Below are 22,653 nucleotides of genomic sequence, written 5' to 3'. Positions count from 1 at the left end.
TAGCTGTAGCTCTTCCTTGGCTCCCATAGCTTTTTGAGATGGCTTGATGTAATCTGTTTTGCCTCTTTTGCAGAGTGTATGGGCAGTGCTGCTTTGGCCTTAGGATTTGGAGAAACCAGTTGCTCAGCTAAACCACAGAGCTAGGAGTAGAAGGAGGCCCGAGTTCCAGCCCTGCTTCCACATGGCTCTTCTTTGGCTTTGATTGAGTTGAGTGCATGTTCCCTACTTTGCTGCTGGGTGCCTTGCAACACCCGCAGTAGTGCTTCTCTGAAGTCAAGGACACTTCCTGGTATAGTAGAGGCTTGGAGACACCTTCTGACTTCCAAAGAAGAATGTTGTAGAGGATCAAAGAAATGTTTAAAAATTGCTATTTTTACATCGTTTCCTTATTTTGCTTTCCTCTTTCAGCTGCCAGCCCCATGTCATGCTACAAAAGATGCTTAGGCAGAGTGTAGAGCTGGCTTTTATTTAAAGCAGGCTCCGCTTCCTGCATTCGTGCTATCCTTGTTGCAATGACTTAAACATAGTTTTGGCATTTTATTCTCAGTAGCTGTAATAAATGTGGCTTTGTGAGAGGTCATTTTTAGCTTACTTAGAAATCTTTGTATGAGCTGCTTTCTCTTTTTTGGACTGAGGATGGGAAGTTGGCACAAAACAAGCAGTGTGGTGTGGAAAGCACAGCACCCGTGTCCTTGCTGCTTGATTTTGAGGATTCTTTTTCCTGTTTTATCAACTAGTTTGAGGCCAGTGGCTGTCAGGTGACCTCTGGAGCCAGCATGTGCAGCAGGGACAGTGTTGCCAAAGAGGACTTTGGAATGGACCCTGCTGGAGAGCATGAACTGAGCCAAATATTGCTGCGGGGGAGCTGTGCTGCCTCTAATAGAGAATGCTCGAGCACTGGGGAGGGCAACTCAATCCAGCTTTGAAATTGGCCCTGCTTTGAGCAGGCTGGACTGGAGAACTCGATTCTCTGATTCATTAGGCCTGTGATGCTGCAGCCAATTCATGATTGTGCTTAGAAGTTGCCAGCAAACAGAAGTGAGACATGAAGTGGGAAGTAACAGGGAATTTTTCATGGGATCTTCTTGCAGTTTGCAGCACTGACTGTATATGAAACATGCTGAGTACTATGTTAGCTGTTTTGAAAATGTCGTTGCAATTTACAGCTGCTCCTATGTTAGGTTTTCCCTCTGCATATGCAAATACATCTTTATGTCTTGCCGATTCTCTGCAGTTGTGACCTGCTGCATCTGGGAAGCTCAGCTACTGAGAGCTCTGGAGCACCTCTCCCTTTGCTGCTGCCTGCCCCTTGTGAAATGCGGTGGAACGTGCTCAAACAGTCTTGAAACAGAATTCAGAGTCTGTCTTGTAGCCTGTTTTCTCTGTCTTGCTCATGCAGTATTTCTTCGAAACATGAGGATTAGTAAGTGGGTTTTTTGTTCGCTTTTTTTTTAAACAGCTCATTTGTGACGGGGACAGCCTGCTGTGGACACACCTCACCTCTGAGAATCTGGGACCTTGAGAGGTGAGTGAGCTTCCGGGTTACAGGGAGGGACTCGTTGAGAAAAGTGAATAACAACGAGAAGTGCAATATGGGAAATGCTGTAAAATCATTCCTTTAGTCCATGTAGGCAAGGGATGTTTAAACATGAGGGATGGAGTGGGGTATGGAAAAAACTAGTGTGGAAAAATGTATGTATGTGGGGAGCAGTTCTGGTTCAGTAGGGAGCAGCTTTACTTTTCTTCCCAGCCTTTCTAGTTGATGGCACAGCTGTATTGGTTTCTTCCCATTACCCATGTACAGTCAGAATATGCCCTTTACACCTTTCTTTTAATCTGTCTCAGTTGATGCTTCAGCCTGAGCCAGAGGGATGAGGAAGGTGACCTGCATCCTCCCATTCACCCACTTGTCTGTGGCTCTCAGAAGCCAGAAGCAAATGCAGGCTCTACAGTCATCTTGTCCTGGCTGGTGTTTCTGATAGCTCAGGGAGGTGAGGGGTGGCAACAGGTTACCTACGGAATTGACTTAAGCAAGTTGTCTTCTCTCTGTCTTAATAGGCATTGAGGAGGTTAATTGCTGTGGTCTCTGATTTGGGGCCATTGAGTAGTTCCTGTTTGGTGAAGGTGCTGACCTTAGCAACTGGGGAAATGTTGGTCTCAAATTCTGACGTGAGATTCAACTGCTGACAAATTTGAAACTCTCAGCCTGGGGGTCTTTGTGTAGTGATGGACGGATAGCAAATATTTGGCAGGATTATTGAATGCCAGATCAGCTTTCCAGGACTGGTATGCTCTGGGTAGGAGTGGCACAGCGCGGATTATCAAGGGAGTGCCGTCAGGATTGAGGTGAGCTGGTGGGCTCTGGAAGGACAAAGAAGGGGGCAATGGCAGAAGGAGCCTGAGGGGTGTCAGCAGAGCTGCCTTTGGGGAAAGGAGATAGAGGAGGATTCGTGTGGATGTAGGGCTGGTCTGAGGCCAATTGCCTTCCAATCTATAGTTTAGAGTGTTTAGATTGTCTGAAGCAACTGCATCAAATATAAATATAAACCTGTTTTTCTCTGAAGTAACAAAAATGAAGACTTTGCAAAGAATGCATCCCACAAAGGACAAACTGGAGCAGGAAAGACAGCACCAGTGCGTTCAGCTATGGTGCATGTTTCTAGGTCACCTAGTCCAATGGTGCCTTGGGAGTACCCCAGAAGGATGTAGGCTGTGCTGTGATACACCGACCCATCAAGTCTTCCAGCTCTTCTTGAATAGAGGCATCTGACAGGAGTGAGGAGATAGGCAACCCTTTCCCCCCTGCCCCAGCCTCTCTGACAGTCTTTCTCAAGGAAGCCTGAAGAGATAATAAAGCTGTGTAGAAAATAGGATTAAGGTAATGAACAGGCACAACGGAGTTTGATCTTTCAATAACGTCAAAGCCTGAGTGACAGGCAAATAAAAAAGCTAAGGCAACCTAGGCCACTGGGCCTCTGTTGCAATGGCTGGAGTGTCAAACTTATTCTTCCCTCTTCACCTGTCACAGCTGGAATGTACCATGCCACTGGCTCTTTTCCTCTCCGGAGACCTGTGGGTGAGCTGAGAATCTTGTCAGCATGTGCAGGGCAGGAGACTCAGTAGGGAGCACAGCCAGGAAACTCACATGTGAAGCTTGATGTGATCTTTCATAGCACGGGAGGACAGAGCTGTTCTTCCAGGTCTTGAGTTTTCCATAAACTGTTCTTCCCAGCAGAGCTTTGGATTAATTTTCAAAGGCCCCAGCAGTTGTTATTTCTTCCTTTGAGGCTTGTGCATGTCGTTTCTCTGGTCAGACTCCAGAAGTGGGAGCGTGGCATGGAAGCTCAAAACCTTAGAGCTACCCAGGACTGAAAAGCTCCTCCTGTGCCCAGTGTGTCCTAATAACATCTGGAAAACAGAGCCAGGCACCCTGAATTTGCTGGTTACCTCTTCTTCGTGGCCACAAAGGGCCAGAGTCTGACCTGCAGAGGCTAAATGTGGCAGCAAGGACATTAAGAGCAGAATCCAGGCAACTTCTCTGTCAAAAAAATGAGTCAGGGTGGAGTCATGCTTAAGACATATTCTTGAAAACTACAGGATCCTTCGCACTACTTAGATGCTTAGTGCTGTTCAAGACCAGATAGTTCAGTTAGCTGGGTTTTTTCTATGTGGGGCTCTGTGTAAATAACATCGCAGCAGTTTCTGTGGCATTCTCTTCTCTTGGGGTAGGTGGTCTTTTTCCCCAACAGCTGAAAGCTGGAACATGCTACAAAAGGATTTAAAGCTTAAATAACCTTTTGTGTACTGATCTTCTTAGTTCCAGGCCAGATAAGTTCTTGGCTGGTGCTTGTAGCTGTTGGTCATGGTATGTTTTCGTATTTATGACCTTCGCTGTTCCCTGACCCTAGGGCAGCCATTCTCATCCCTCCAAGAGGAAGCGGATAATGTCTTCACCTGGAAATATGTTCTGGGCTTTGAAAAGGGCTTGGTTGGGTTTGACAGCGAGGAAATTTTTAGTGGGGAAAAGAAACGCCTCTTGCTGCATTCCACCCCCACAACTGTCTTTCATTTCTGACTCTGCTGAGATGATGGCGTTGGATCAAAGCTGCAACAGGCAGCAACAAGCAATTGTCAAGGGGAGTCTAAAGCAGGGGAATGACCGCGTAATGCCAAGACACTGTCTCTGATGGCTGAAATTCCAGCTGCTGCTACACCTGGCCCTTTCTCCTGTAATGAAGGAGGCTTGTTTTTTGGGTTTTTTTTTTTATGCGTTTGAAGCTGGCTAGCTGCACCTCTGGAGGATGTATCTCATCCCACAGATGCTACATTGTGCCATCTGATTGCTTTTAGATGTGGGGAAGTTGCTGTGCACTTACTGCCACTCAGGGTCAAGGTGTGTGTGTGGAGGGGGGCTGTGAATAACTTAAGTGATAAGAGGCCTGCACAGGAAAGGAGATGATTAGCAGCGTGAGCCACTGGATACTAACCCATGTCCTTCTATCAAGTATCAGGGCTTGCTGACTTCTTGGGCTCTTGCAAGTCCCCTTGCCCCTCTGTGCTGGTGAGGGATATGATGGCAGCTGCCTTTCTTGCAGGTGAGGTACCTCTGCTCCCATTTGCCTTTCTTTGCTCAGACCTTCCTGTTCCATCTGCCAGTGCAAATGTGTGGCTCAGCAGAACAGCCAGTTAATGGCAAGCAAGAGAAAGGGAAGCTTTCTTCAGATCCTGTTCCTCTTTCTTTCTCTTCTCACCTTGTATCTCCTTTGGAAGTTTAAACTCCTTGGGAGACAAGGGCGATGCACCACTGGGAACAGCTCCAAGGCCAGCATTTGTCGTTTGCTCATGGAGAACTGTTGCTCTCCAGCCTATTGTGATGGTCTGCATGTATTTAGGAGGCAAATACCCCTGCCTCAAGGATGCTTCTCGATAAGGTAGGATACTCCAGAGGTTGCTTTGCAGCAGCTCTTGGAGCTATTCTGCCAAGCCCGATATTTGAAATGCACCAGTGATCTGTCTGGCGTGGCAGTCCTCACACTGTAAACACTTTGAATGCCTAAGTCCTACATTGTCCTTTCCTGTGACACAACAACACAGACGCAGGGCACGAGAGCTGTTGTGAAAAGTGAGCCAAAGTTAGCTGTGCCCTGCAAGCCACCCCAGATCCTCTACCTTTTAAATATCCAGTCTTTGTCCATCTCCTCCCCCCTTTTGAAAGCATTTTTGGCAGAGTGGTTTTTTGTTATTTGTTGGTTTTTTTTTTTTTTTTTAGAACCCTCTAATTTCTTGTTCGGTTTTTCTCTCTCTCCTGAGCCCTTTGAAAGTGGCTTTACGCCGTCACTGACACCAAACTGACACTTTGCGTTTCCCCACTTCTTATCCCTTTATGGCAACAGATGTTGAAATTTTGTATCCCTTTTATCTGTCCCTCTTTGCCCTCTTCCTGTAATTAGGTTTCCCTTGTTAGCAGTACAAAGTGGCCCGGTTTGCTGCCTGGCCTTTTGAGCCATTGTGTCTGAGCACATTTTTTTCCTCCTCTTTCGGAAGAGTTCCTTCCCCCTTAAGTAATAGGCAGGGTGTGGGCCAAAGCTGTGGCTTTTTCTTGTTTCTTTGTTCTCCATTTATCTCTGCCACCTTTTTCAAAGGGATGGAGGGGAAAAAAATACAGAGTGCATGGAAGGGGAAGATACAAGAGTTGCATTTCTTGACCGTCAGGCCCCCCTGCTCTTCAGGTGTTCAAGGCAGGTGTCTTTGATGTCTGCAAGTTTTGGGGAGGTGGGAGATAGAGGATTCATGAAGAGTGGCTTGGGAGTGGAGGAGAAGGGAGATTCAGGTATGTGGCTGGTGTCCTCAGCAGAGGGGTGGGGAGGAGCCTTTCAGGGTAGCCAGGCAGCTGCTGAGCAGGTTAGTAATCCGGATTTGCCCCTAGTGTTATTTCATTGCACTCTTTCTCTCCAAGAGTCAGCATGAGCACTACCATCATAAGCAGCTGGCTGAAGTTTTTTTAACTTGCTGGTGCTTGATCTCTGGTATGCGCTTCCATGGGACCCTTGCTACGTTACATCTGTCTGTGCACTGGGGTGGCCAAGAATTAGTTGCTGTCTTTGAAATTTTGGTGTATGTTGTTCTGCATCCATGTTGGTGGCTCTTTAGACCCACTGAGTGAGTGAACGTGAGCAATTTTAAAACTTAAACTCCCTGTGCTGTTCTTAAACAGCAAGTGTAATTTGACAGTTGCAGTATGTAGCACTCAACACGCCAGTTAGCTGATCACTACTGATGGTTTCCTGTTTAAATCCAGTCCTTCTTGGCTTCACATCCTGTTGTGCTCAGATATATATATATTTTTTTAATGTGCGGAAGTAGATGAATGAAATGAGAATCTGCAGTACTAGTTCTTCATTATAAAGCTTGATAAATATTTTCAACAAAAGCTTTTAGTGTAGAAGCTCGGCCCAAGATGTACAAGCAGACTTAGCATTGTGTTCTAAAACAAGTTCTATACAAGATCATTCTCTCTACAGCTTTGAACTCCAAGGTTTAAACAACTTTGAGACCCTCTAGTTTAATAACAGAAAGAGTCTTTTGGGTGAAGGGATCGAATGGATTCAGAACTGGAGTTGCTAGTTTGAAAAGAAAGGTAACTGACTCCAAGAAGTGTTGGGAGTCTATTTCACCAGACATTTAAACTGGATTTATCCAGTCACAGAGAAGTGGATGGATATCTCTGGTAACAGGAGAGACACGCGATAGCAAATACTATCCTGGCACTGATAACAGTTTCACAGGATTTGGGGGGCAGAAGAATCGTAATACCATGCTGTAAATGCAGGTTTCCCTCTCCTGCCCTACTTTTGTATAGGTCCATCATGCCATGTATCCTTTTGTCCAAGGAAGCTCTCTCCAGGCTTTGTGGGAAAGAGGCTTCCTACTCCTTTCAGGCTTGCATTACTTTCTCAGCATCTCTGTCTTGGCTGAACACAGTTTTAATTCACAATAACCAATCCAAAACTTGTCCAGCAGTGAAATAAACAGCTTTCTGGGCTGTGCTTACATCAGGGAAGTGAATGCAAATGTGTGCCTTCTGCTGCCTCCACTCACTGCAGTGAGATGATCCACAGGTAGTTGCTCTTCCTCAGATGGCTGCTCAGTCTCTTTTCCTGAGGCTCTCTTGCTTGTTTTTTGCTGTGCTGTTTCCCCATCCCATCCACAGATGGCTTTGCTTACTCTTTTTAAAGCATCAGCTCTGGGCATTCCCATTTATGTGTTCTTTCGTTAATCAGGAACACAAATGCCATGTCGTCTTCCTGAAATTTAAAGGAAAAAGAGTTAGTGAAGTGACAGACTGGGGTCTGTCGTAAGGGAATTCTAGTCTTCAAGCAAACCCTTTCTTGGCCCGTTCATGTTAAATCAGTTTGGTATGATGACTGTTTGGATTTCTAACTTGGTCCTTGGGAACTGTTCCCTCTGCAGTAAGGTAGGTAGGATGGAGACTTTGGATGTGGATCTAGGCAAAGGGAAAAGGAGGTCCTTCTTCATGGAGCTGGCAGTCACACTTCTGACTTGAGCAGCAAGACTAGATATAAACAGGTCTCATGCCTGAAGGCATGAATTAAGCACTTGACAAGGCCAGAACGAAATTCCTACCCCAGTTCTGCAGCTCTGAACTGTACGATTTGATTCTCTCGCTCTGAGATTTTGGGTATTGTTGGAGATAGGACACCAGGCTGATGGCCAACTACTTGAGCCGGTGCTGGAGAAAGCTTGTCCTGCGGGGAGCCACTTAAGTGGTGGTCTCTTGGATGACTGTTCCTTTTGGCAGACTGTTTTGTTCAGAGCTCTGTCTCTTGGCTATAATGGATAGCTTCAGTCTTGTCTGTGTAATGTATTTCCCATGGTATGCATGCGTTCTCAGAACCGGTTGGGGTCTTGTGGTTCTTTACTGATTTCTGGGGTTGTTTTTAACATCATCTTTCTGAACCCTTTCACGTAAGCTGGGCATCTTCTGCCTTCCTTTTGTTAAGAGGGCTCTGGTGTATCTTAACCTAAATGTAAAACTGTTGGAAGAGGAAGAACATACAGGTGTTTATCCTAAATCCTTTCCTCCCCGTGGCGGTCTTTGCCCTGTCTCACTGCAGATGAACATAAGGCCAGCTCCTGCCCTTTGGATGTGTGCATGTCCAGGGCATGCTGTGGCCTTTGCACTCCTGTTCAGGTGTATTTATGACAATTTTACAAGGCCCGGAACAATCAGAGAGAGTGGGTGTGGGCTGGACACTCCAAGCACATCAATCAGTTTCATCCCTCTGAGCCAAAGCAAAAGCAATCTTTATTTTTCCCTGGGTTGAGAGAGAATCAACAGAGGCAAGAGAGAAGAATGGGAAGGAGTGAATGAGGAACCCCCTCTGCCACTGGCTGGCAGTAGCTCATTTAAACAGATGGCTTTGTTTTGATTTGGACTCTCCATTTTTTTTTTGTCTCCCCACTAAAGGAGACCTGCAGAGCTCTGTCCAGAAAGGGAGCAATACAGCCGCCTGTTCCCACACAAGTGGGGCAAAAGGCGAGAGGCTTTGAGAATTCCCTGCTTCTTTTCCTCGCCTCCCTCTTTTTCTCTTCCCCCAAGAAATCACAGTTTGAGAGAATTCCCCCCTACTCCTCCCGTTGGAAAGAAAGACAGAGAAGACATTCTTGACATTCTTTGCAGAGAAAAGGGGTTAAATGTCTGAATTTGGGGGTCACCATGTTATACAAATTGCAATCTAATCGTTTTTACAAGAACACACGTGTGCTAAGAAAAGGAGCCATGGACAAGAAAGAAAAGGGGACAGACAACCTTTTTTGTCCTATCTTTTTTTTTTTTTTTCCCCCCAAGGTTTTGGACTATTGTCATGTTCTGTCTCTCTCCCCTCCTCACCCCCGAGAGGGAGAACATTGGTTTTGTAGTTAAATTGGTTCGTAAAGCAGAAGGGCTTGGTGCCATTTCTGTTTGTTTTCCCAAATAAAAGCCCCAGCAGGGTCTCCTTTGCACCGTTGTGGCTTTATTTGAAGAAACTGGCTTTTTCCCATAGCCCAGCGTGTCAGTTTATCCTCTGAACTTAACCTTACGGGAACCCGAACAACAAAAACTCACAGGGTCCCAGAGCTGGAAAGGTAAAGAAATTGTATCTTTTTATTGGACCATTTAAAGCGTGTGTGGGCCAATTCAGAGAAAGCAGAAGAAAAGAAGGCAAAACTCCCTCTTCTTTCTCTCCCCCCGACACAATCTCAAACCGTCGTTGGTGTCATTCCCCCCTACTGCCTCAAGTCCCTTCAGCTGCACTGAGGAAGCTGAGAGCGGCTTTTCTCCTGAAAAAAATCACTTATAACAGCATCTCTGAGCCATTTCGCATGGAGGTGCTCCCTCAAAATTCCCCAAGCCAATCCCACATTTCCCTGCAGGAAGTAGTAGCCTTGGCTAAATGCAAGGGTAACCTTGGGGTAGGATAACTCTATGAAGAATAACTCTGCCAAGGATCTATGCTTCTCCCTATGTACACTATAGAAGGTGTTTGACCAAGCCTTTACCTTCTTAGCATAAGCTGCTGCATCCCCTGGGAGCCTCAGCTGCTGTTGCAAAGCACCTGGCAGAGCTCTTCCCTTTGGTTTTGGTGTGCTCTCCAAATTGGATGACAGAAGTTGTGCAAATGCTGCACTCTGGATAATTTTTTTTAAATGGATTTTGTTTCCTTTCTCTGTGTGATACTCAGCTCAAATATCCCAGTGTTTTGAACTGAACAGTGCTTGTTGCGCTTTTTGTTTTTTTAAAAAAAAACAACACCATATCATAGAATAGTTTGAATTGGAAGGGGCCTTTAAAGGTCATCTGGTCCAACCCCCCTGCAATGAGCGGGATTGTCATCTAGATCAGGCTGCTCAGAGCCCTGTCCAACCTGACCTTGAATGTTTCCAGGGATGGGGCATCTACCATCTCTCTGGACAACCTGTTCCAGTGTTTCACCACCCTCATTGTGAAAAAAATGCTTCCTTATCTAGTCTAAATCTACCCTCTTTTAGTTTAAAACCATTACCCCTTGTCCTACTGCAACAGGCCCTGATAAAAAGTGTGTCCCCGTCTTTCCTGTAGGCCTTTTTTAAGTACTGAAAGGCTGCAATAAGGTCTCCCCAGAGCCTTTTCTTCTCAGAGAAGGTCAACTTTCAACTTCAACAACCCCAAGTCTCTCAGTCTGTCCTCATAGGAGAGGTGTTCTATCCCTCTGATCACTTTTGTGGCCCTTCTCTGGACCTGCTCCAACAAGTCCATGTCTTTCCATTGCTGAGGGCTGCAGAGTTGGATGCAATACTCCAGGCGGGGTCTCACCAGAGCAGAGTAGAAGGGCAGAATCATCTTCCTCGACCTGCTGGTCACGCTTCTTTGGATGCAGAGAGGATATGGTTGGCTTTCTGGGCTGCGAGCGCACCTTGTCAGCTCATGTCCAGCTTTTCATCCACCAGTTACCCCAAGTCCTTCTCAGCAGGGCTGCTCTCAATCCGTTCGTCCCCCAGCCTGTATTGATACCAGGGGTTGCCGCAACCCAGGTGCAGGACCCTGCACTTGGCCTTGTTAAACTTCATGCGGTTCACATGGGCCCGCTTCTTGACCTTGTCCAGGTCCATCTGGATGGCATCCTGTTCCTCAGGAGTGTCAACTGCACCACTCGCTTGCTGTCATCCACAAACTTGCTGAGGGTGCACTCAATCCCACTGTCTATGTCATTGATGAAGATATTGAGCAGTACTGGTCCCAGTATGGATCCCTGAGGATCCGTACTTGTCATCAGTCTCCATCTGGACACTGAGCCGTTGACCATTACCCTCTGGATGCAACTGTCCAACCAATTCCTCATCCACCGAACAGTCCACTCATCAAATCCATATCTCTCCAATTTAGAGAGAAGGATGTTGTGGGACTGTGTCAAAGGCCTTACAAAAGTCCAGATAGATGACATCTGTAGCTCTTCCCTTTTCTGCAGATGTAGTCCTTCCATCGTAGAAGGGCCACTAGGTTGGTCAGGCAGGACCTGCCCTTGGTGAAGCCATGATGTCTGTCTCAAATCAACTCCCTGTCCTCCATGTGCCTTAGCATAGCTTCTAGGATCTGTTCCATATCTTCCCAGGCACAGAGGTGAGGCTGACAAATTGGTGGTTCCCTGGGTCCTCCTTTCTACCCTTTTTAAAAATGGGTGCAATGTTTCCCTTTTTCTAGTCATCAGGGACTTCACCTGACTGCCATGACTCTTTAAATGTTATGGAGAGTGGCTTGGCAACTACATCAGCCAGTTCCTTCAGGACTCTGGGATGCATCTCATCCATAGACTTCTGTATGTTCAGGTTCCTCAGGTGGTCACCAACCTGATCTTTTCTTACAGTGGGAAGCACTTTGCTCACCCAATCCCTGCCTTGCGGTCCATCCACTTGAGAGGTGTGGGGAGAGAGGCTGCCAATGAAGACTGAAGCAAAAAAGTTGTTGAGTCCCTCGGCTTTCTCCTCATCTGTTGTTACCAGTTTGCCAGTCTTGCTCGTTGCGGGAGAGTACACTTTCTTTGACCTTCCTTTTCTGGCTGACATACCTTTAGAAGCCCTTCTTACTATTCGTTGCATCCCTCACCAAGTTCAGCTCCAGCTGTGCCTTGGCCTTCCTGACCCCATCTCTACACAGTCAGGCAGTGTCCCTGTACTCTTCCCAGGATACCTGTCCCTGCTTCCACTGCCTGTGCATTTCTTTCTTGCCCTTTAGTTTGACCAGCAGGTCTTGACTTGGTCATGCTGGTCTCTTGCCTTCCTTTCCTGATTTTTTGCAGCTGGGGATTGGGAGCTTGGAAAGCATCCTTAAAGATCTGCCAGCTCTGTTCTGCTCCCTTCTCCCTGAGGGCAGTTTCCCAGGGGGTCCTATTGACTAACCCTTGAAGAGCTGGAATTTTGTTTTCCTAAAATTCAGGGTCCTGACTTTACTCTTTGCCTGTCCCATATCTCTCAGGACTGTGAACTCCACCAGTGTCTGATCACTGCAGCCCAGGCTGCCTCAAATCTTGATGTCACTGATGAGTTTGCTTGCTTTGGTGACCAACAGGTCCAGTATTGCATCCCCTCTGGTGGGGCTGTCTATTACCTGGCTTAAGAAGTTATCCTTGATGCACTCCAGGAGTCTCCTGGATTGCCTACAGCTTATTGTGCTACTTCTCCAGCAGATGTCGGGGTGGTTGAAGTCCCCCAGCAGTATAAGAGCCTGCGAGTGCCGTACCTTCTGTAACTGGAGTAAGAAGGCTTCATCAATAGGTTCCCCTTGATCAGGTGGCCTGTAATAGGCGCCAACCACAAGACTCCCTTTTGCCTCAGTCTCTAATTCTTATCCGTAAGCTTTCAACCTGGTTGTGGCTATTCTTCAGAGACAGCTCTTCACACTCTATCCATTTCTTGATGTAGAGGGCAATACCTCTGCCCCTGCTTCCTTGCCTGTCCCTTCTGAACAGCCTGTAGCCTTTGATAGCTGCACTCCATTCATGGGATTCGTGCCACCAAGTTTCAGTAATGGCAACTAGGTCATAGCTCTCTAGCAGCACAGTGGCTTCCAGCTCCTCCTGTTTGTTGCCCGAGCTGTGTGCATTGGTGTAGAGGTGCTTCAGCTGGGCTGTTGGCCGTGTCACCTTCTTAGAAGAACACCCCTTAGTTCCTTTGAGATGTCACCAGTGTTTTCCTCTTGACTCCTATTACTTCAGGAGCCCGTGGCTCATCTCTGTAAGACTTCGTGTGCCGTAGTGTAGCTAGCACATCTCAGAGCAACAGGCTGAGGGCCCTCACTAGCACCCTGTCCCTCTAACCTTGGTGTGTCATCCCACAGCTTGTCATGTGTAAGCCTGATGTTATCCCCTTCCCTCTTAAAGCCTAGTTTAAAGCTCTGTCAATGAGCCCTGCTAGCTTGTGAGCAAAGACCCTCTTTTCCCTTTCAGACCTGGCTTGTTGCGAGTAGTTATTGAGGCTAAAATATTGGTTTAGAGCTCTGCTCAGTTTCTGAATAGTCACCTGCTTATGTGCAATGATTTCTTGTCTTTGATGGATGATCACGGTTCACAGATGAGGTTTCCAGAGCAAATGAGTATGTCCTCGATTTTGCACATCTCTGTTTTCAGCAGATGTTCTGAATTTATCAGTTTCCTAGAATTTGCATATTTGTATAATATCAATTCTAGTGAATCGGGGTCACCAGAAATTGAGGGTGAGGAGAAAAGTGTTTATTGTTTCATCCTAGCTTTTGGAATATAGTTTATGTGTATTGGAGACAGCTGGCCAAGACCTGAAACAAATAAGCAGGGTATAAGGAGGGAGGTGCAGACTGCTTTTGGACTCCAGCTATCTGCAAGGTCTCAGAGAAATCCCGAGCTTTTATGGTCACACAAATGATCACTGTAGTTTGGTAGGCTATATATGGCTTTAACTTGGTGGCAGCAGCATCCTGTGGATTATATGGAAACTAACCATCTGGGCTCTGCCATGATTGATTTTTTTTTTTTTTTCTTCACGTTGCTGGGGTGAGGAGAAATAGACCCTTAAGCTGTTTTCAAAAAGAAAAAACCAAAAGAAAACAACTTAAAGAAACCAGCTTGTTTCTGCCATTCCACTGTAGTTCACTTTGCTTCCAGGCTAGCAGGCTACTGTCTTCTGGAGGTATCACGATAGCGATGCTCACAGCTAGATTTCTAGCTTGGACAGAAAAGTGAAATATGGAAATCCCAAACAAAAAGCTTATTTTAAAAGTAATTTTAAAAAGTCTTGTTTTCTGAAGAATGCAGGAATTGATGGAGGTGAATCAAGGGATTCTTTATAGTGCCCGAGCAAAATGCGTTTCATTGTTTGGGCTCATCAGTTTGATAAATTTCCCAGGCACAAGGACTTTGTTTAAACATCTTGTTCTATCAGCAAGGAGTCCAGAGCCTGGTAATAACGCAGCTTTCCTGTGCTAGGGATGAAATGGGCTGCTGGATTTGCTCTAGCTCTGTTCCTTGTGGGCTGGTACCGGATTACCACCAATATGATTTCAGTCTGTCTAGATGCTTAAGAGAAAGTAGGAGAAACTAGGAATATCTGTGAGTTTCCTGCTTGGCAACAGAGCCTTACCTGTGTGTCTGTGGGCACTGTGTTGACCCAGTGGTTTGTGGTTAAGGTGCTGAAGCCGAGAGCTCTGTCTCTAGACGTGACAGTCCAGCTTTCTTGGAAAGACCAGTTTGTGATTCTGCTGTACAGAGCTCCACTGGTGCAGAGTTGTTTCTGTCAGTGCCACCCAGCACTGGGACTGAACCCTGGCGCTATCTGTCCCAGGCTGTTCAGTACAGCAAAAATAGCAAAACTCTCATGATCTGCACAGGTAACTACCTGGCTTGCCTGAAGAAGGTCTGGGAGTGAAACAGCCTCTACTTCCTACTGCTGGAGGGCCAGGGCACGGTGGGGAGGTGGTGTGGACTTTCCATGCTTGGTCTTGCTTGGACTTCACAGTCACTTGCTGATGAACCCTCAGAATCCAAATCAAGGACAGGGCACCCCAGCCTCGGAAGTGCTGAGGATTAACTGCCTGGTTTTTGGAAGGTGTTTGGGTGCAGAGAGTGAAAAAGGGCCCACAAAGGAAAGAAGGCGGCTGTTCCCTGCTGTGTTTGGTTGGTGCTGGTGATCTCTGCAAGCTGGTGAGAAACAAGGTTCAAGATAGCTATCACATCTCTTTCTGTCCCCCATTGAGTGGGTATTTTCTGCCCATGTAAGTTGGTAAAAACCATTGGTGATGTGTTGGTGTATCTGCTGCTTTTCTGTTGCCCCTTGATGGGTTATCTTGATCCTTTATGGGTTATTAAGGGTTAGCTGTGGGTTTTGCTTCCTAGGAAGTGGAAACTGTTGGGGACTGGGGTTTGAAAGCAGGGAGTATTTGGGATAATAAAGACTGGACAATTTGTGGGCCCTAATATATGATCCCAAGGCTGGGAGATGTGTGGTAGCAGAGAGTTCCCTTCCCAGCATGGGTCCAGCATGCCTGCCTATGCTGCAGGGACATGAAACTAGCCTGTCATGGTGGGAGCTGGTCCAGAGACACTTTAATCTGCTGAAAAACAGGGGAAATGTTAATCGTGTTCTGCATCTTTATCAATTTAAGCGTGCACATGCCAGAACACTTAGATCTTCTGGTTTGTGTGCCCAGTGTACAGCACAGTATGATTTTTTTTTTCCCCTGGTGTCAGATTATAAGTGCTTCACTGTAGCAACTAATGCGTTGTTTCTGTAAACTGCTAAAGGACTGCTGCTGTATGCAGGGGCTGGACCTCCCAGTTGAAAGCTGCTTTGGCTGACCTATTCTTGGGACAGGAGAATTGAACTGATTAACAAACCAGCAAAGCAAGGTTTGCTTTGCTGCAGTAACTTGCAAGTATCTGTGTTCCTTTCCTGTCTACAGGGAAAAGCTAATCCTTCCCTCCCCCCCCCCTTTTTTTTTTCCCCTTTTCTTTCTTTTTTTGTTGCCTAGGCTGGAAAGGGAAGTGGAGGGAGGAAAGCAAGTGTGACTCTGCTGGGGATGCTTGGGTACCACTGCAGTGAGGCGTGAAGGCATGGAGAGACACTGGGAGCGAGGCACCTGCATGGTGTTCAGTGCTGCATGGGAAGGTCTGAAAGCAGGAATCCAGACTCTCTGGTTTCTCCTGTCCCTTTGATGCCGAAATTTTTCATTCGGAGACCTCACCAGAACACCATTTAAAATTGCTGCCATCTTGTAGCACCGCAGACTGAGATGGAAGACAAGTTTTAGTGTGGCCAGGCTCTCTCTGGGTGTGATGGGTTTTTTAGAGGTGGGAGGTTGTGAGGAGATATGTTGTGAACCTGTTTCAGGCACCTGAGAGGAGGAAGAGAGCTAGTCCCAGTGAGTAAAAGATCCCTGGATGTGCTTCTGCATCCTGTTACCTTTCCTCAGCACAGTGCTTCGTTCTCCCTGAGCTCACTTAGTCCTTTACGTATTAAAGGTGTATTAGCAGGGAAGATCGTGGAGGGGAAATAACACAGTCTTCAGCTAGCTAGCAGGAGATATTCACTAGGTGTGCTGCTGGGCTGTGTGGCCCATGTGCAGCTGCCCGTCCTGGTTTCCTCTCCTGAAGTACCATGTGCTCAGTGCCCCAGTCCAGGGGCTACCCTGCAAAACCAGAAAAAAGCAGTAGTATGTGGAAGTGCGGAGAGAGAGGTTCAAGCTGCTGGTGATGCTTAGGGCTCGCTGAGATAGCTCATCTCATGTGAGTGACTTCCTGCTCCTGCCTGAGCAACTGTCAGAGGACTCTGCAGGTTGGGCAGTCTGGCCCCTTACGCATCTCACAGGTAGTCCAAGGATTCTTGTTTGGGAAAGCAGCTGACTCCTCCTCATACCTGTGTTGTATGTCTCGCGGCTCTGGGCCACACATATAACTCATAGGATGAAGAAGATTTTGTGGAAGCCTTGAGAAGGGCTGTGTTCACGTTCATCTGTCCTGCTGGCTTTGAAGAACAGCAGATGGAGGGGATCTGTGTGCTTGCAGGGGCAAGGGAGTGCCAGAGCTCAGAGATGCCCATCCATGTCTCAAGCCATGGTGTAGCTGAGGACCCATCTGCCCCAGCTAAACCCTGCAGCTCTTGCTCCCAGCGCTCAGACTGCGAATGCTTCAACCTCTCGACCTGCACACAGGTGCAGAGTTGCTGCTGGGTTGGTTTGCAAGTAACCTTCCAAGGGTTAATGTATTGTGAGAAGGTTGCAAAGGGCTGAAGCCTGGAATCCCCTCGATCCCTTGCCTGGAGAAACACAAAGTCCAATAAGCCAGCACCCCTGGATTCGTGTTGGGGGGGATTAATTCATGCACTTGATGTTAAAGCTTGTCCGAGAGGTTTGCACGGGGGGGCCATTGCTAGGGCTGGTTGGCCTCTCTAAATGGTTGCTAGGGCCCTGGCATCAAGGGCCAATGTAGCTGCCCACAGCCACGGTCACGGAGGGAATTACACAGCCACAAAGAAATTGTTATTCTACATAATCTGCTCTTTGGAGAGTGACTGTGGGGAAACAGGCTGGCCCCAGCATGCCGCCAGCTCTGTGATCATAGAAGCGTGCTGGCTGCAAAGATCGGCCAGGGCTCGCCTTCTGATCTGGGGACACCAGGGCTCGAGGCACTAATCTGCTTTATCAGCGATTTCTCTCTCCTGACACAAAGGTGTTTACTTGTTTTAACATCTCCCAGGACTCTATTTCTCCTTTTGTGTGGTCTTTATCCCCCGACGAGGGCTTTAGCCCAGATTACAGACAGAATTAAGGCATTTGGCGATGTGCCTCAGAACTGTGTGATGCTGGATCAAGGAGCAGAAAGTAACAAAATAATGGGGGGAGATGCTGGGAGTGACCCCACTGCGGGATCCATGCTGTCGGCTTTCAGGACCGCTTCATTGTCCTGAGAACCAAGAGCCTGTTGGAGAGGGGTGGCCGTGCAGCAGGGTTTGAAAAGCAGGTGCTTCAAGGTTTATTGTGTCCGGCATTTTTGATTTAGAGGGTGTGAGGAGAAGGAGGAGGAAGAAAAAGAGGGTTTGCAATAGATGGCCGTTTCAAGCAGCTGGGCAGATGGTCTGCTCCATTCCCAAGAGTCTGCCATGGCTGGGTGTTGCTGTTTGCTGGGGCAGGTGGAGTGATACTGGGGACAGGCTGTGCCATGTGCCAGATGCAACTTCCTGCGGCCCAGGGAAGGGGCTCAAGCTCCTTCTTGCAGTCTGGCAGGGTGGGCCCTCACCAGGCACCATCTACCTGGTGAGCTGCTGGTGCTGCATGTGAACAAGCAGCAGAATAATATGGCCACAAAATCTGGTTTAGAGTTCTATGGAGATCTTGCTTTTGCTCCTTCACAGCAATCAAGGAATTAAAAAGGAGGAGGGATCAAAAAAACCCAAAAAGCTATAGCCTTTGGAAAGTCATCTCCAGAGCAGCCCTGGGGTGGTTGCTCTTGACCTGTCATGTTCAGCCCCAGATATGCAGTTTGCAGTGTAACGGGAGGGAGTTGAGGAGAGCAGCTATGGCAGACTAGGTCAGGAGGGTCTGATTTGCTTGTGGATCTGAGCTGTGTGTCAAAGATATGGGGAAATAGCCCAATGGGCAGTATTTTGAAGGATGGAGTCTAGGATGGGATGGGATTGACCAGGTGAGTGGCTGTTGCAGATTGTCTGGAGTTTGACTAAGTTGAGAACTGTCTCCCATGGAAACAGAGACCTATCATTCAGAGCACTGGTCCCTTCTCCCAAGAAAAATGATCCCATTCTGCTGGGGGTCAGCTGCCCCTGTTCCTTGGCTCCTCTTCTTACAGCTGTGACTCCTGCTGGTCACACTTCATGGCATTCAGTGGCCCAGTCAGTAGCAGAAGCTGGAGGAGGGAGAGGAAGACTGTGCAGGCTCTTGTATTCTGTTAAATCACAGAAATGAGATCTAGGAGACTTTTATGACACCATCTCTGCTCTGGCCAGCTGAATTGGAAGGGTGCTTTGCTCTGAATGACTATTCCCCTGTTGTGTTTCATTGCAGCGGTCATCTGTTGACTTGTTTAGGGACTGACTTCCACCGTGGAGCTGGAGTCCTTGATGTCTTCTACGAAACGCCCTCTCTTCTGCTTTCGTGTGGGTATGACACCTACATCCGCTACTGGGACATACGGACCAGCACCAGGTGAGCTTACCCTGCTGGCATCTGGGGCCTGCGTGTGGCTCCTGGGCTTTCCCTGTGCAGTGTCTGGGGACTCTGCAGCTCCTTCAGGCAAACTGGGCCTCAGCTCCAGTGGTGGAGGAGTGGAGGCTCAGCCTCACTCTGTTTTGCGTTATCCTTGCAGGAAATGTGTCCAGGAGTGGGAAGAGCCCCATGACAGCGCCCTGTACTGCGTAAGGAGTGATAAGAACCATATGATTGCTAGTGGCTCTTCGTACTATGGCGTGGTGCGCCTCTGGGATAAGCGGCAGACTCGGTGCCTGCAGGTGAGGGCCAGCCAGAGGCTGGGCAGCAGCAGAGCTTGTGGGTTCTTCTCTGGTAACCAGGTGCCTGTGTCTCTTTGGAAGAGACAGAAGTTGCTGGGCCATCTTTGGGGCGAGCCCACCATGGGAAACCTAACCTATATACAGGGAAGAACCTGCTTTGCTCAGGCATCTCTGCCTTTGGGTCTGTAACACTGTTTGGGGTCTTTGGGTTGATCTCTTCTTTGAAAGGTTTGTTCTCCTGTTTTCTTGCAGAGCTTTCACCTGTCTTCACCCACCAGCAGCCCAGTGTACTGCCTCCGTTTCAGTACCACCCATCTGTATGCTGCCCTGGCATCAGCCCTGCATGTCCTAGACTTCACGGCCCCATGACGGGCACCACAGCTTCTTCTGGTCACCCCAACTCAGCAGAGTTGACATTTGGCTCAGGGAATCGCAGGGCAGGAGAGGTGAGAATGGCCCCCAAGGCTTCTGAAGGGATTTTTTTGCCTGACAGAAAGCTACATTGAAGAGTGCACAAAGGGCCAGACTTTCTCAACCTCACCTGCCCGTTAATGGAAATAGAGACCGGTTGTCCTTTACCCTTTTTATTTTGTGCAAGTCAAGGTTTGTTTTATTACCTGTGTTCTATTTTCTTTTTTTTTTCTCCTTTTTCTGTGGATACAGCAAGTTGAGCCGGGATGCCCTATCAGCTGTGTGTGCTGGTCAGGTTGAGATCAGCCAAGCTCTGAGCCATGTGAAACAAGTCTAGGCTGTGTGTGGGGTGGACTGATTTGGTGGAAGGTAAAGGTGCCTGGAGCGGGGCCCACCTTTCACCTGCGCTTGCTCTCCTGACAGCTGCTTGTGTTGTCCTTTGCAGCCAAGAGCAAGAATTGAGCTAAAAGGCAGAGCCAGCCCTGCTTTCAGTGTATGCCTCCCCAAGCTGGCCGTCAGGTCAGGCTGTGCACTTGGCAGGGCTGAAACAGTTGTGTTTTGCTAAATAAAACTCTGAAGGGAAACAAAAGAGACTGTATGTTTTGTTTCAAGTTCCAAAGGGCCTGCAATGTTACCCACTGATCGCAGAGGCCTGGCTCGGTGGAGGAGGTTGGGCCTGTTCTCAGATGCTGTGTACATGTCTAATAGATCTCTCTCTCCTGGCCAGGGAGACACTGCTGCATTGAAGGCTGCAGTTCCTGGGATCTTTGTGAAATAAGAATTCAAAAAGTAGGATCTGCGACTTGCTGCCTACATAATGAAGTACCAAAATGGACTAGTGCAAACACCAAGGCCTTGATGTGATTTACTGGGATCCTGTGGGCAAGGCTCACTCGTTTTTGTGTCAGCTGGGTCTCAGAACAACCATAGCTTTCAGCATGCTCTGTGCTGTCTGGATGAACATGGATGTTCGTAGATGAATGTGGATGAATGTACTGTGGGTGAATGCAGCAGTGTCTGGGGTCTGGTCCTCCTTGGGGAAGGAGGTGCATGAACCCTATTTGGATGTGAGTTTGGGTATCACGAATAGGTAAAGGAGAGGTTTTGTATCACAAATTGAGAGCACTTTTAGGGCAAAGCATACAGCATGGTCCTTTGTTAGAATTTAGTAGGTAATTTCCACCGTCAGGAGGCTGCTCTTCCCTTGTGGTGCACAAAAATTGGAAGGGGATGTTTGCTGGAGCCCCTGCCTGAGCAGGGAGGGAGTGGAACCAACCAGCTCCTCACCCTCTTGAAGGGAGCTCTCTGTTTCCGGTGGATGTGAGACAGCAGCTCAGGCTGCAAAGTAATTTAAAAGCATGGCTTTGCTGCAGGATCACATTCTTCACAAGGATCTTTCCAGCATAGCTGCCTGTCACAGTTCCTAATCTGTACCTGTTCCTTTGCTGTCACTCCTGCCTGCTTGCTGGCAGCTCCTCTGTAGCTACCATAGTGCTACATATTCTCCTTGTGTAAGTGGCAGAGTTGATGTCTAAGTGCCCCAAGCAATGATTTTTAGAATTTTAGAATTTAGAAATGATCTACTGCTGTAAAAAGATGCCACGGCTGGAACAATCTTCCATCATCTCAAAGCTCTAGATCCCAAAGACTGCTAGCCCAAGATAATGATTCTGGGGTGACCTCTAGGCTATTGGTAACACCGAGCTGTTGCTGAAAAGATGGCACTTTGCATCAGGGGTTGCTAAATACTGCTGCTGTATTGCTTGGAGCACTTTGGGCTCTGCATGTGGGGAGAGCTTTAGGTTATTAGGCATGAGATAGAAGACCAGAGAGAGCCTGGGAATGGGGGAGGTTTAGTTTTTCCTCAGGTCCTGGTGTGTTACAGGCCCTTTAATGAAATTGATGGGGAGGGATGGAGACATTAAATGTCTTTGGCACTGTCCCCAGGGAGAGGCTATGAAGGAACCAGAGTAACTGTGGGGTGGGAGGAGAGTTTCTTTATTGGACTGGGACTTGGGCAAGGCCCAGAGTAGGAATGAGCATGTGAGCTGAGCAGGTGAACAAGTATCACTGGTGCAGGAAACTCCTCCCGTGACAGGCCTCTGCCTGCAACACTGCTGCTGCCAGTCCTGCCATTTATTTTCTGCAGCCCATGTTGGTGGGTCCTATGTTCTTGTAGCTGCTTTTAGGTTCTTTCTGGCTGAAGCCTGGAGCAAAGCTGCAGCCCCATGGTGGTGCCAGCACTGGTGGGTTGAAGGACGCAACCTCACATTTTGGGTAACATGTGGGATGGGAAAGCTGCAAGTGGGGCTGGTGCAATGGCTCTGCTGAGCTCTGCTAGTCGATGGTGCCTCCACTGTCTTGGGGAGGACTATGCAGGTGGGTTCTGGAGCCACCTAGCAGTGAGGCTCTAACTGGGGATGCCACCCAGGCTCTAAAGAGCTTTCAAAGTTTGAAAGCAGTCCTCATCAGGAGAGTTATGTTGGGAGCCCAGGACCAGCTCACTCAAAAATAGGGTTTGTTCTGGGTAGGAGCTGTTCAAATATGAACCAGGATGGAAGGACGTGCAGAAACCCAAGCACAGGGATGGCTGGTTCAGGGTAGAGACAGTAGCTGTTTGGAGGGTGAGTTGCTAATGCAGCACTGCTGGGGTTGTCACTGTGCACAGGGTGCCGTCTGTGCAGCGAGGTTTGTGATGGGCCATGTGTGTGCCCTCATGGAAGGGGTGTGCTACTGCTACTCTTGAGCTAGCCAGCAGCCCCCGCCGCCACTTTCCACTCCATGCCATGCAAATGAAGGCAGCTGCATTTTGGTGCCTGCGTTCTGCACGTCACGTCGCGCATGGCAAGGAAGCAGTTGGGTGCTGTCCTCTTCACCCTATTTTGTAGGCTGTGCCTGTTCAGCAAATGCTCATCAACATTGATGCTGTTTGCAGACATACCAGGGTCACCAGAGCACCCTTCTGACTGCACAAAGGACGTTGCACAACAGCACAGGAGAGAGCTGCTTCCAAGCACATCGCAGGCAGGTAACGGGTGTGATGAGGGGGGGTCTTGTTTTCCAAATGTTACTGCCTTCAGCAGTGGTGTCAGACAGAGGGAATTCCCAAAGGGAACTACCCAGCTTTCATGTCACTTCATCTCATGGAGGATGGGGACTGGGTTGCTGGCTGTGGATGTGATGCGTTTTCTTTGCATGCTGCAGTTTTCTGCAACTCATAGA

The 22,653-nt window shown here is 48.1% G+C and overlaps 1 protein-coding gene across 1 annotated transcript in view; it reads left to right on the top strand.

The window, feature by feature from the left end:
• Positions 1–20,014, top strand: part of FBXW4 (F-box and WD repeat domain containing 4) — a 65,853-nt gene extending 45,839 nt beyond the window's left edge. The window contains 4 exon segments of the mRNA XM_063339694.1: positions 1,460–1,525; positions 18,578–18,718; positions 18,879–19,020; positions 19,273–20,014. Coding sequence (XP_063195764.1) covers positions 1,460–1,525; positions 18,578–18,718; positions 18,879–19,020; positions 19,273–19,389 — 466 coding nt within the window. The 3' untranslated portion in view covers positions 19,390–20,014.
• The last annotated feature ends 2,639 nt before the right edge of the window (positions 20,015–22,653 follow it).

The sequence above is a fragment of the Chroicocephalus ridibundus genome, chromosome 6, assembly GCF_963924245.1.
Source record: "Chroicocephalus ridibundus chromosome 6, bChrRid1.1, whole genome shotgun sequence".
In the NCBI taxonomy this organism is placed as follows: Eukaryota; Metazoa; Chordata; class Aves; order Charadriiformes; family Laridae; genus Chroicocephalus; species Chroicocephalus ridibundus.
Note: the sequence above shows the minus strand (reverse complement) of the source record. Positions and strands in the feature narration are given on the sequence as shown.